The 14033-nt window shown below is 42.8% G+C and overlaps 1 protein-coding gene across 1 annotated transcript in view; it reads right to left on the reverse strand.

Annotated features, from left to right (window-relative positions):
- Window positions 1–10040: 10040 nt before the first annotated feature.
- LOC115193561 (cell division cycle and apoptosis regulator protein 1) overlaps window positions 10041–14033 on the reverse strand; it is a 38693-nt gene continuing 34700 nt past the window's right edge. The window contains exon 28 of the mRNA XM_029752295.1: window positions 10041–11855. Coding sequence (XP_029608155.1) covers window positions 11769–11855 — 87 coding nt within the window. The 3' untranslated portion in view covers window positions 10041–11768. The remainder of the gene's footprint in view (window positions 11856–14033) is intronic.

Genomic DNA, 14033 nt, shown 5'->3' on the forward strand with positions numbered 1-14033 from the left:
ACACATGGGCCAACCAAGGGGCTTTTCTGAAGTCAATAATATCCAACAGTTCTTAGTTGGTATGTAGAAATTAGACAGGCCTAGCCATTTCATTCTGCAGACTCCATAATTATATCATGAATGTAAGACTTTATGCAAGAAAAAATATGTGCAAATGCCCTTGCTCACAGAAAACACAAGACAGATATTGTTTGTTCAGTATACATCAGTAGTAGCAGGTTAGGGTTTGGAATCAGACCAGCTCCAAGGTTCCTGTTCAAGGTTTCTCTTATAAATGCTTCCTACGTCAGAAAAGCACACGGGATAGCTCATAGAGCCAGGTTTGAATGCAACTTTTGTTGAGGGCTAGGTCTTTTAAATGAGGGCACCTCTTTCCTCTCTCACTAGACTGTGTTGCTCTGGGTTACTTCTTCGAACAGCCAAATAACTTGATGCCAATAAGAACATTTTAGCAAAAGGGTGCCATAGGTCTCTAGTTGTGGTACATGGAATTGACATGCAATGCCACAGGGCACAGGAAAAACATACACTCGCTCACTGGCTCTAAAGAAGGTTTGGTAACCAGTAACCACTGCCCTTTATAGATAGATAGCTACAATGAGAACCATTCCCTCCCATATGCTTTTACTACAGACATCTCATTACACCAGGCTTTTTCTCCAGCCTTAACAGTCAGACAGACAGACAGACAGACAGACAGACAGACAGACAGACAGACAGACAGACAGCTCATATATCATAGTCTCAGCGAGCCCCTCAGGTCTATAGTTTGAGGGGCACTCAGAGCCCTGTACAAGTCGAGGGGCCACCCTGACTCCTTGTGGTATTAAGCCCAGTGCTTGAACAGGATATTGCGTTTCCTCTGTACATGAAAATAATACATCACCCAGACTCCATCATGAATTATGTGCTGTGTTTAACCGGTGGTGGAGGAAGGGGAGGGGAGAGGGGAGGGGAGAGAGGAGGGGAAGTCTGTTATTCACTTGGTATTGACATGGTTAGATGTAATTACAAAGTAATTACCTAATGAGAAGGGGAGGGGTCTGTTATTCATTTGGTATTGACATGGTTAGATGTAATTACAAAGTAATTACCTAATGAGAAGGGGAGGGGTCTGTTATTCATTTGGTATTGACATGGTTAGATGTAATTACAAAGTAATTACCTAATGAGAAGGGGAGGGGTCTGTTATTCACTTGGTATTGACATGGTTAGACGTAATTACAAAGTAATTACCTAATGAGAAGGGGAGGGGTCTGTTATTCATTTGGTATTGACATGGTTAGATGTAATTACAAAGTAATTACCTAATGAGAAGGGGAGGGGTCTGTTATTCATTTGGTATTGACATGGTTAGATGTAATTACAAAGTAATTACCTAATGAGAAGGGGAGGGGTCTGTTATTCATTTGGTATTGACATGGTTAGATGTAATTACAAAGTAATTACCTAATGATTACCCTTTTATTTCTATTGGGACTTGATTTTCTTAGTTTTTACAAAAATACCACCAATGTCCATCCAATTCAATAGAATCCCTGATGGACAATTATTGTGTAGTGTGAAAAATATGTTGACGTTGAATTCCCTGATAAAGATAGTTGGCAGACTGTGGGTAACTGTAGGAAGCCCTTCCTGATCCTTATTTAGAAGTACCGGTGGAACTGATTATCAACGCATACTTCAAGTTACTATAATTATATGAAATACTACGTGGGTGCGTGCGTCAGTGTGTGAATCTGAAACAATTTCGCCTGAGGCAGTGCCAGTTGTCTCTCCAGGTTTGTGCATGTCAGATATCCCAGATTATATTATAGCATACTGTATGTTTTCAACCAGATATGTCAATGAAGTGAATGTTTAACCACAATGTCTGAATTTCCCCCTGCATGCCAATACATCGGTTACCACTACAGCTGCTCTGGCTTTGGGAAAGATTCTGACTAAACCCCAGAAAGGCTTTCCCGAATGCCCTATCCCTCCCTGACCCGATTCATTCCAAAACCACAGCAGGACTCAACACATATGGAACTACCTCCCACATAACCATAGCAATATGGAGACACTCAATTGCGAGTTAAGCTGAAATGGTACCCAGAGCATTCATTTTGGCCAGAGATACTTGAGTCCATAGAAAAATAGAGCACTACATAGGAAATAGGGAGCCATTTGGCACACTGTCAACCTATTTATTGTTAATTGGACTCCTTCATTCCAAATCTCTTCATTGCTGGTTGGGTTGTCTCAATATGAATCAGGATTGACCCAGCCCTTGTCGTGGGCAGTGACCTGGATGGAAGGGAGCTGTCAGAATCGGAATGTTGGAGTTAATTGGAAGGGGTCATAGAAGAGAGGGGTCAGGCCAGAAGAGGTCAGGGTGAGGATTAGAATGTCTGGTGTGAGCAATCCATTCTCCTGCCTGCCGGAGACCACGATAGACAGCAGGATATGTCTGTCTGTGGGGCTGGAGTTTTTCCTGGTCAGGACACATGGTCAGTGTCCCTTGACTCTGTCTTTCCCTTCACAACCAGTCAGAACAGAAATTCAAAATGCATTTAATACACCTAGATATTTACAGAACATTATTGACATGAGACCACAGGCATATACCTTTGTAATAGTGACCAGATAATAACACCCTATAGTGGCCTATATCCTTCCAGATGGGTTCTATACATGTGTAGATGGACTCTCTGTGGAGAAAATGACCTGGAATTCATGGTCTTTAGAGGCTGGACACAACAATGCAAGGCTGGTGGGGGATCAGTAATGTATACAGTTTGTTTTAATGAAAGAAACATTGTTAGTCATCACCACATCAGACAGGGTTGACTGGATTATTACGTAGAATCGTCCCTCAATTAGTATAGAAAAGTCTTTCACATTCACGTCATACTAAAGTCGTTTCATTACGCCTTTGCATTTCCAGTCTTCTTCATATAGAATATTGGATTCCATATTTCAGTGTTTAGACTGTTGTCTGATGTATCAGCATGAGGAGAGGTGGTCTCCCAACCCCTAGGCATTCTCTATTCTTATTACTGTTCTATTCTAATTACTGTTCTCTTCTTATTTCTTATGAAAGGTTAGTCCTCCAGCCCACTCCCTCTGCTACCAAGATCAAAGCAGCCCGGACCTGGTTCCTATTCAATCCTAACGGTGTGTATTGATGTTCATAAGACAGAAACAAGAGCATGCCAGAGTGATTTAGCAGGGAAAAAATCTATGCACTTCCAAATTCAATATATCAAGTCTGGATGAGGCTTTGTTTCATTTTATCACACACACACAAGGTGCAGACAGCCACAGACAGGTCGGAAAACTTGATTGCTGAAGTCAGATCCTAAATTGGGTCTTGTTTTAATAACTTGTGGATAGGTTTCCAAAACAGCACTTAACTTTCAGAGCATTATGTTCTCCCTGCTTTTAGATTCTCCAGGGTGGTTTTACACATCAAAGAAAATACATGGGGATATATGGCCCATTGAGGAAATCAATCCCACTGAAAAATCTATTTCAGTCAAGACTCATTAAGAAAAGGAATGTGATGGTCGCGTCGATGCATAGATCTATGATGTGTGTTGAGGGATTTGTGTGTGTGTATGTGTGTGCGTGAGAAAGGAAGATTCAGGAAGGTCCATACTGAGCAGAAGGCAAGAAGCCAGGAATTCTCTTAGAACTGTTGAGTTGCCAACGTTCCCTGAGGAAAGCTACAAACTTCCAGTCAGATTCCCGTCAGTATTCCCATCAGATTCCCGTCAGTATTCCCAACGATCTGTACTTTCACTCACCTGAAGGGCCATACCATCTCCGACTCCTATACACACAGCTCACACACAGCTCAGAGCCTAGTGCGAGGTGTCCACAGCTCAGAGCCTAGTGCGAGGTATCCACAGCTCAGAGCCTAGTGCGAGGTGTCCACAGCTCAGAGCCTAGTGCGAGGTGTCCACAGCTCAGAGCCTAGTGCGAGGTGTCCACAGCTCAGAGCCTAGTGCGAGGTGTCCACAGCTCAGAGCCTAGTGCGAGGTGTCCACAGCTCAGAGCCTAGTGCGAGGTGTCCACAGCTCAGAGCCTAGTGCGAGGTGTCCACATCTCAGAGCCTAGTGCGAGGTGTCCACAGGTGAGTGGGTCTCCTTTCTCTCCTTGCCATGGGCAGCAGTGTGCACTGAAACCATCAACGTGGACAGAAACCACCACTGTGGAGCTCACAGCACAGGTCCACTGTCAGGTGGTGCAGTGCAGACAATAAAATGTGATTTCACAATGTCTAGTTACTCAGCGTTATCAAGTTGTCCTCTGGTAGTCAGTACTGTGCTACAGTACTCAAATTTATTTCATAACACACTTTTTACAAGCTGCTTATACAAAAACCCAGCCTAAAACCCCAAACAGCAAGCAATGCAGATAAAGAAGCACAGGGGGTTGGAAAAACTCCCTAGAAAGGCAGGAACCTAGGAAGAAACCTAGAGAGGAACCAGGCTCCGAGGAGCCTGGGTTTGAACGATACACTGATTCTTTGGATTAGTGACATAAAGCAGAACAGGAGGATTCAATATGTGGAATCACAGTGATATGGCAACATTCACATTTGGTCCTTCTGACAATGTGTACTGGGAAAGAAAACGTTTTATACATTGTTTTATAAATATACATCCGTCTCAGTATGACTGAAACCTGAAGACATCTGAGTGATTGGCTAACTACACAAACATGAGCTGGGAATCAGCCCTGAGTAGATCTGTTCTCCATTACCTGCCATCTGCATCACCTGTCACCATGTTAACACAGGGCTGACTGCAGAGCCTTAACTACATTACAGCCCAGGTCTAAATGACTGTTACAGGCTTTTGGTTTTTCCATTCATATTTCAAGGTTGGACTTTTAGCACGTTAGCAGAGTAGGGCACACCGACTGGTGTCACCTCATTAGTCAGTATGTGTTACACCTCTGCTGGCTTGTCCATCTCGTTAGTGGGAAGGTGTTTTACCTGTGCTGGCCCAGGTGATATTTAAGAGTGGCTGGCCCAGTGCTTCAGTTGTCTTGAGAGATGTGGAGGGCCAACAGATTTAGTTGGCTCTTCCTATTTGATTTCTAGAAAAACGTCCATCTCATCTTCCCGTTTTGCTCTGCCTTTTTGGTTTGCTTCCTGTCTAAGTTTGGTGTGGGTTTTTCTTTTGTCTGCGCTCGTGGCGGGTGTCTTTCAGGGTACAGTTATTGTTGTTAGTCAACTTTCAGTAGACACCCACATGAGTGTCTTTCAGAACCCCTCCTAAAACCCCACCTGTTTCGCTTTAGTTGTTGTCAGTGACACTTTTTTAGTTCCCCTTTCTGTTTGAGCGACATTTTTCTTGCTGGGGAACGTAACAATGACCAAGGCTTTGTACAACCGGAGCCTGAAAACTGCTGTGGCAGAGCGACATCAAACATCAGCCACATGAGGTTCATTAAGGGACACACACACACACACACCATGATCGGCAGAGAAGAGAACCTTCCCACTTTTCCCAGTGACCCCTGCACCAAGGTGAACTGAAGCATACAGGAAATACCTCACTGCGACTTTCTGGCTCGGGTTTAGAGCCTTACACTTCAATGTCGGAGACAGGGAGGAACAGGGAAAAAGGAGAGAGACAGAGGAGAGAGAGAGAGCTGTATTTGCATTATTATACCAGCTGATAGAATGATAGAAGACAAGTGAAATCTGAAAAGATGACTGAGCTGCAGGTTGTTTTTAATCTGTAGAGGCTAGTGGCAAGATGATGCGGTTTTAAGATTTGTGAATGACTAACAACTGGCAGAAATGTGTTTTCCTGCGTTCTCGTAAAATGTTGCTTGCTGTATGTTTTGACCCGTTTGCATGCAAACCACAACTAAGACAAAGCCAGCTATGTAGTTTCACATTGCAGGCTAGTACTGGCTCACTGTATGATTATGTTATTGACTGAAATGCTTTCCTTCAGGCCAGCTTACTGCAGCGCAATTAAACCAACATCTGCTTTTGCCCCAAAGTGTCAAACACAGATGAATGCTAAGCTTTATGTGCATATTGTCTGTGAAATCTGAAACACACTATTAAATCCACTACTAGTGCTTTATGTCAGGTTTGACTTGGAGTTCTTTTTGAAGATTATAACATTTGAATTGTGGATAAGAAATGTTTTGCCACCTCACTGTCTGTTTAGTAAATGGTCAATATCTATAGCAATGCAGGCACACAGAGAATGAAGTCACTCCTGTGTAGACTGCTTGTTATTTATGGAGAGGTCGCCCAGACGACAACTCAGGGGTGTTCCGACATTCCCAGTGGGATTCTACGCCCCCAGAGGGAATGTTGTCAAAAGCAGCCGTGAAACGTTCTCACACTGTAACCCAGTATTGCCAGGTCCTCCAGGCCAGGAAAGAGCATCATTTCCTCAACAACCACACCACTCTACCCCGCTCAGGAGAAACCAGGGGTGCCAGATCGGCTACGGAGGCCCTGAACATAAAGCCCTTATACATAAGGGTGCGTGCATGTGTGCAGGGGGCCGTGGGTGTCGATAGGACAGGGAGAGGCCAGGGAGGACTAAATCAATGGGACCACTCATGTATCAATTACCTAAAGTATCAAACAGCACTGAAGTGGACGGTTCACCTGTTTGACAGGCGTTATTCAGGTGTGTGTGTGTGTGTGTGCGTGAGAGTGAGTGAGTGAGTGAGAGAGGGAGAGAGCGGGGTAGACGGAGAGATAGAGAGCAAGAGAGAGAACCCAGAACCAAGAGAATCCCTCCAGTTCCACCATAGGAAATATGCTCCAACAAAATTCTGTGCGAATATGGTTTCGATTTCCTAAAGCAGGCAATTTAAGGTGCGAATTTGAACTATACAGGGCTGTTACAAGTGTTCTGAGGAACACCAAACATCCCTCCTAATCTTGCATGCCAGCTTTAACATGAAATATTCACACACTCGTTTGGTTCAGCAAGATGACTTCCCCAACACTGTCATGCCATAACTACTGGCAAGAAATCAAGATGACAACCCAAAGTAAACAGACAGGAAGTTGGGGCGAGTTATGAAAAGCAGACATCAGGCCATTAACAGCTGTGAGCGAAGCTGAGGGCTATGGGGGGGCAGACTTTGTCATGATAATCACCACACTGAACTTTTGACAGACAGAGAATGGGATGCTTTGGCAGTCAGTGGGAGAAATCAAGAGTTGAGAGGGAAACCTCCTACAACTGTTGCATTATGTGTGTGTGTGTGTGTGTGTACGCGCGCGCATCAATACTCTCCCTGAGATGGGGGAGGTGTTGATGGTAGATGGGGGATGTGTTTGACTCCCAGACTGACAAAGAGGGGACACTGGACCCCCATCAGGCCATACAACTCTACACAGCATAGCTGGAGGACGGCCATCAAGCCCAATAGACAACCAGCTAGTTACCATACACATCAATAAGAACTCTGACTGAGCTGAACACAGGAGACAAAAGAAAGGGTAATGATAGGCAGATCAGATGTCAATACCAGCAAAGTGAGATGTCAAACTTTATAAACGCATGTTCTGACTATATCCAACCATCATAGGAACCAGTGTAGCACCATACCGAGATCAACATGTTTATCCCCTAGAACTCTAAAGTCCTCCATATTCACAACAAACATCAAGGGAGAAGAAAATGCAACTTGATCTGTAAAAAAGGCCTGCTCCCCTCTCCCAATTTACCTTCACAACTTGATCTGTAAAAAAGGCCTGCTCCCCTCCTCTCCCAATTTACCCTCACAACTTGATCTGTAAAAAAGGCCTGCTCCCCTCTCCCAATTTACCCTCACAACTTGATCTGTAAAAAAGGCCTGCTCCCCTCTCCCAATTTACCCTCACAACTTGATCTGTAAAAAAGGCCTGCTCCCCTCTCCCAATTTACCCTCACAACTTGATCTGTAAAAAAGGCCTGCTCCCCTCTCCCAATTTACCCTCACAACTTGATCTGTAAAAAAGGCCTGCTCCCCTCCTCTCCCAATTTACCCTCACAGTCCACTTAGTTCCTCCACAGGTAAAGCCTACGGGGGAGGCAGAGAATTCTAAACTTGACCCTACCAGAAAGGAGGGGAACTCTGACCCTACCGGAAGGAAGGGAACTCTGACCCTGCAGGCAGGGAAGAGAACCCTACCCTACCGCAATGTAAGTTAGGCTTTGAATTGTTGGGGATTTATTATGCTGCTAAGTGGACTAATTACATTGCTACTGGTTGCTATTTTGCTACATTTGTAACTTATTGGTAATGCCATTAGCTTGTAGCCTTGTTGACCTGTTAAGTTCAGACATGTCATCTCCTAATTACTGGATTGCCAACCACTGTAACTGTCGCATGTTGTAGCTATAAACTCTCCCTTTATAAACGCAACCTGGCTCCACCCGAAAAAAACACCAACCCCGCATTGAAATGGACTGATTGTCCACAGACTAGCTTGTGTGTGTGGCCCTTTGATACAGGGGGTTAAAGAGGGGAGAGGGGCAGAGGCCACAAAAGGTACTCTGTCTGAGTCCAGGAGTATGGTTACCTGCATCACTCTGTGGCAGGGGTCTGATTTCACAACACGCACGCATACATGCACGCACAGAAGCTGGATGTGATGGGGGTGTCCCTAGGGGGAATGGGGTTTGTGTGCTACCCATTCAGACCAGGACAGAAGGGACAAAAGCCCTGACAGGCAGTCACATAATATACTGATGGATTTAGGATAGTCATTGTTCCTCTGACTGTTCCCTAGGAAATTACATAGAGCTGTCGAATAAATGGCAACAAAATGTAGAGACATTTCCTGCTAAGTCATAAGTTCACACAAACAGGTCTATCTTCTTGTTAAAATAAATAAAAATGTATATCTTCTTGTGACCCACCATGTAAGAAATACAACTGTTCTAGCCAGGATCCAGTCAGACTAAAAAGGAGTCAGCTGCCACCCACCACCAGTGGTCTCTTCCCACCATTTGGGTGAAATCCTTCATACAATATGAGCTTATGCAGTAGAGAATTTTCTGAAATCCTGAGCATCTGAAAAGTTTTCTATGCGTAAATATCTGCGAGACGAAACAAAAGGTCATAGTTTCAGTTAACAGTGGACCCCTGAAATGTTAAATACCTGAGAGGTTTGAGGTGACCTTCGTGAATGGCGGACAGAGAGAAGTTCAGAAACGTCTCACTGGCTTCCCAGAGAGCTGACCGCCGGCCACAACAACAGGAAGACAGGAAACAATCCTACACGTGCCACTGTATTGTCTATTCCCAGCGGTAGACGTTACCATAGACCAGGGTTTCCCAAACTTGGCCCTGGAGCCCCTCCCCCTGGGTGCCCATTCTGGTTTTTGCCCTAGCACTACACAGCTGATTCAAATAATCAACCTTATTATTTGAATCAACAGTGTATTTTTATTTATTTAACTAGGCAACAGTGTAGTGCCTGGGCAAAAACTAAGAAAGTGCACCCCTGAAGTTTGGGGTTACTCTGCCATAAACAATGACGCTGAAACCAATGTCTTGTTATGTGTTCTCGGTTACACCTGGAGTCCTGACCTCGAACCTCCAGGACACCATTTCTGATTGATTCGTCTAAGGACATGCCTGACACGCAAACCGATATTTCATTTCAGAATGTATTAAAATGAGGTTAAGGTAACGGTTGGTTTAAACGTCAGCTGTGTCCTTGTAGTCTTTCCTTTCTAAAGCAGTGCTATAGGATGGGTCAGGGTGAGCCACTGCAAACTTGCTCACAGGGATCAAAAGGGGAAAACATCTATGATTATCTACTGTTGCCTCCTGGTGGTTTATTCAGTCTATTACATCTTTCTAAATCTCTAACACAGACATCGCATGCAGAATTATACACGTATATAATAGTTTAAATACACTTCTAGCCAATTAGCATTTTCCATACGTTTCTACCTTTCATTGCAATATAAGCATTTGTAAACGCAACCTGGCCCAATGTTAATCAAAATATCTAGTACACATTTGTTTTTACACACAAAAAGGCTCTAAAGATACAGGACAAAAAGGCAATAAAATCGACCAGTTTAATTCTGCACAGGACAACCAGTCAATTTTCAATAGAAAAATGAAATGCACTAGGCTGCTTTGGGCTCATTTCTCAAGTTTTGCTCTCATCTAGGAATTCATCACCATCATCATCATCATCCCTGTTGCACAACCTTCATCTGAGAAGAGGGACAGAATCATAGCTCCTCACAGTTCTACAACAACCCAATAACAGAAAACAGCACTTCTAGAACATCCAGAATTTTACAATAGAACTCCAGCAGTATTCTCATATGGATTTAGTCTAGAATCACAACCATTATATCTGTGGTCAAAGGGCAGGACCAGACCTGAGGCTGCATTTCTTTATGTTAGTGGAGACAGTCAGTTTATGATTTGGCTATGCATTTACTTCCCTTTACAATAAACAATCCCAACATAGACATAACACTTACTACCATGGTCTCACAACTCCTGGGATAAAACAAGCTTGTTACTGGAATAGGCCTCAGAGACTGAGGTTTCACATAAAGAGCTGCATGCAAAACTATGGTCGTATTTACTGGGCATCAAACGGAAGCAACCGGGCCGAAACGGAGAGATACTATCTGAACATGTACAATAAGAAACTCATTCTCGTGTTCCGTTTCAAAACGCTTAGCTACGTTGTTCCCCAATGAATACGACTCATGTCTTAGAACAATGGCAGCCAGTCAGTTACAAAGAATAACAGTTGAAAATACAGAATAACTAATGAGTTTTATGATCAGCCGTCAGTAGAACAGAGTTAAGAGAGAAGAGGAACATGTGATAAAGCAATTCTGTTGACTCATCAAAAACAGTTTCTTCAAGGTCATAATCCCTGATTCCTCCCCTTCAAATATCATTGTTTATTTATTTTTCTGAATCCACTTGAACATAAATAACACCATTATTGCTAATTAGAAGTACGTACAACCAGGGTTCTCCCCTAAGACTGTAAGAGGGGTGCTGTGCCACCTTGTGGACTGGTTGCGCCATTATGTAAATTATCTTTATTTGTTATAATTTAAGCCAATTTTTTCTCTCTTGATTACAGAAAATGGCAGTTTGAAGGTGTTAAGAAAAAGCAACAATCTGCCCCTCGCCGCCATACTCAGCAGTACAACCCTGTTTAAAAAATCCTGGAGAGAACCCTGTACAAGTCACACATACTGGGATCAACGTTGTGGTACTATTTGGGCAAGGCAATGAATGGGCAATACAGAATAAAACAAAACATTCAAATGATCATCATCAATTGAGGAAGCTACTGAAATCTAAAACTAATACCGTAAACAAAGAAGCACTTCACAATGCCATGCACACAATTCCTAACAAAAATCATTTTTTAAATATCACTTTTAGAATGCATTATAATTACAGAGAATCAAACTGTAATTGATATCAAACCAATTAAACATATTTCTTCTTTTCAGGTGAAAGCAGTGAGGTTACATGAAAACATTAGAACCAATTAAGTGAATGCCTGTCCCAAATGGAACTATATTCCCTATATAGTACACTACTTTGACTAGAACCCTATAGGTTCCAATCAAAAGCAATGAAATACATAGGGAATAGAGTGCCATTTAGAATTCAAACAATGAGAATCTATACATGGTCCTGGTGGAGGAAAACAACAACCATGGGTCCAAATGAAACTCAAATGATGCTTGTATTTAGCGCATATTTACAAGGTTGGTAAGAAACGTGTCCGATTAGATGACTCACTCACTGTCCAACTCCTTCATTAATTCGTCTGAACCATTGGTTGTTTGGGATATTTGGTCAGGGGTGGCTGCTGTGGGAACCTCCTGGAATGAGAGAAACAAGAATTCCTCAGTTCATTTCAAAACAGAACAACCTTTGGCAGTATTGGACAAGCTAATGATTTCTTTATGAAAAGTCCACATTATAGCTGTACTGCTTATCAATGCATTATGTAACAGTGAAGCTTCGAACTTGTACGACGAGTACTTTTGTCTCATCACACAGCTGATTATATCGCAAATCCTTTATCACAAAAACTTTACCATAGAGGACCACTTTGGAAACGAGTGTTTTAATTAATGATTAAGTGCCATTCTCTGGATATACAAACTACACTGAACAAAAATATTAATGCAATATGTAGTGCTGGTCCCATGTTTCATGAGCTGGAATAAAAGATCCCAGACATTTTCCACACATAAAAAGGCTTATTTCGCTCAAATTCTGTGTACAAATTTGTTTACATCCCTGTTAGTAAGCATTTCTCCTTTGCCAAAATTATCCATCCACCTGACAGGTGTGGCATATCAAGAAGCTGATTAAACAGCATGATCATTACACAGCTGCACCTTGTGCTAGGGACAATAAATGGCCACTAAAATGTGCTATTTTGTCACAACACAATGCCACAGATGTCTCAAGTTGATGAAACGTGCAATTAGAATTCTGACTGCAGGAATGTCCACCAGAGCTGTTGCCAGAGAATTGAATGTCCATTTCTCTACTATAAGCCACCTCCAACATTGTTTTAGAGTATTTGGCAAAATGTTCAGGTCTCACAACCGTAGACCACATGTATGGTGTCGTGTGGGCAAGCGGTTTGCTGATGTCAATGTTGTGAACAGAGTGCCCCATGGTAGCGGTGGGGTTATGGAATGGGCAGGCATAAGCTACAGAACAACGAACACAAATGCATTTTATTGATGGCAATTTGAATGCACAGAGATACCGTGATGAGATCCTGAGGCCAATTTTTTTTAAGGTTTCTGTTACCAACAGATGTATATCTGTATTCCCAGTCACGTGAAATCCATAGATTAGGTCCTTATGAATTCATTTCAATTGACTGATTTCCTTATATGAACTGTAACTCTGTAAAATCTTTCCTCTGGATAAGAGCGTCTGCTAAATGACGTAAATGTAAATTTTTGTATGTTGCGTTTATATTTTTGTTCAGTATACATCTTGCTGTATATGTTTTTACCCAAATAAATGTAATTCAAGATCCGCAAACTTAACTCGAAATGTAATGCAAATCTCCCATTAACAACTAACCAAATGCAGCAACTGTAAGGTTCTTTCTTTCTTTTATGTAACGAATAATTACCATTTAAAACCAAATCAAACTTTATTTGCCACATGTGCCGAGTGTAGACTTTACTGTGAAATGCTTACTTACAAACCCTTAACCAACAGCGCAGTTCAAGAAGAAGAAAATATTTAGCAAGTAAGCTAAAATGAAAAGAAATAATAAAAAGTCAGAAATAAGAATAACAAGGCTATATACAGGGGGCACCGGTACCGAGTAAGTGTACAGGGGTACAGGCTAGTTGAGGTAATCTGTACATGTAGGTGGGGGCAAAGTGACTATGCATAGGTAACAAACAGCGAGTTTGAACAGGCAATACAGAATAACAGCGAGTAGCAGCAGTGTACAAGAGGGGGGGTCAGTGTAAATTGTCCGGTGGCGATTTTTATGAATTGTTCAGCAGTCTAATAGCTTGGGGGTAGAAGCTGTTGAGGAGCCTTTTGGTCCTAAATATAAGTTGGGTGACTGGAGTCTCAGCCAATTTTATGGGCTTTCCTCTGACACCACCTATTATATTGGTCCTGGATGGCAGGAAGCTTGGCCCCAGTGATGTACTGGGTCGTTCGCACAACTATCTGTAACACCTTACGGTCAGATGCCGAGCAGTTGCCATACCAGGCGGTGATGCAACTGGTCAGGATGCTCTCAATGGTGCAGCTGTAGAACCTTTTGAGGATCTGGGGACCCATGCCAAATCTTTTCAGTCTCCTGATGGGGAAAAGGTTTTGTCGTGCCCTCTTCACGACTGTCTTGGTATGTTTGGACCATGATAGTTGGTGATGCGGACTCCAAGGAACTTGAAACTCTCGACCCTGCTCCAATACAGCCCCGTCGATGTTAATGGGGGCCTGTTCGGCCTGCATTTTCCTGTAGTCCACAATCAGCTCCTTTGTCTTGCTCACATTGAGGGAGA

Source organism: Salmo trutta, chromosome 5, assembly GCF_901001165.1.
Source record: "Salmo trutta chromosome 5, fSalTru1.1, whole genome shotgun sequence".
Lineage (NCBI taxonomy): Eukaryota > Metazoa > Chordata > Actinopteri > Salmoniformes > Salmonidae > Salmo > Salmo trutta.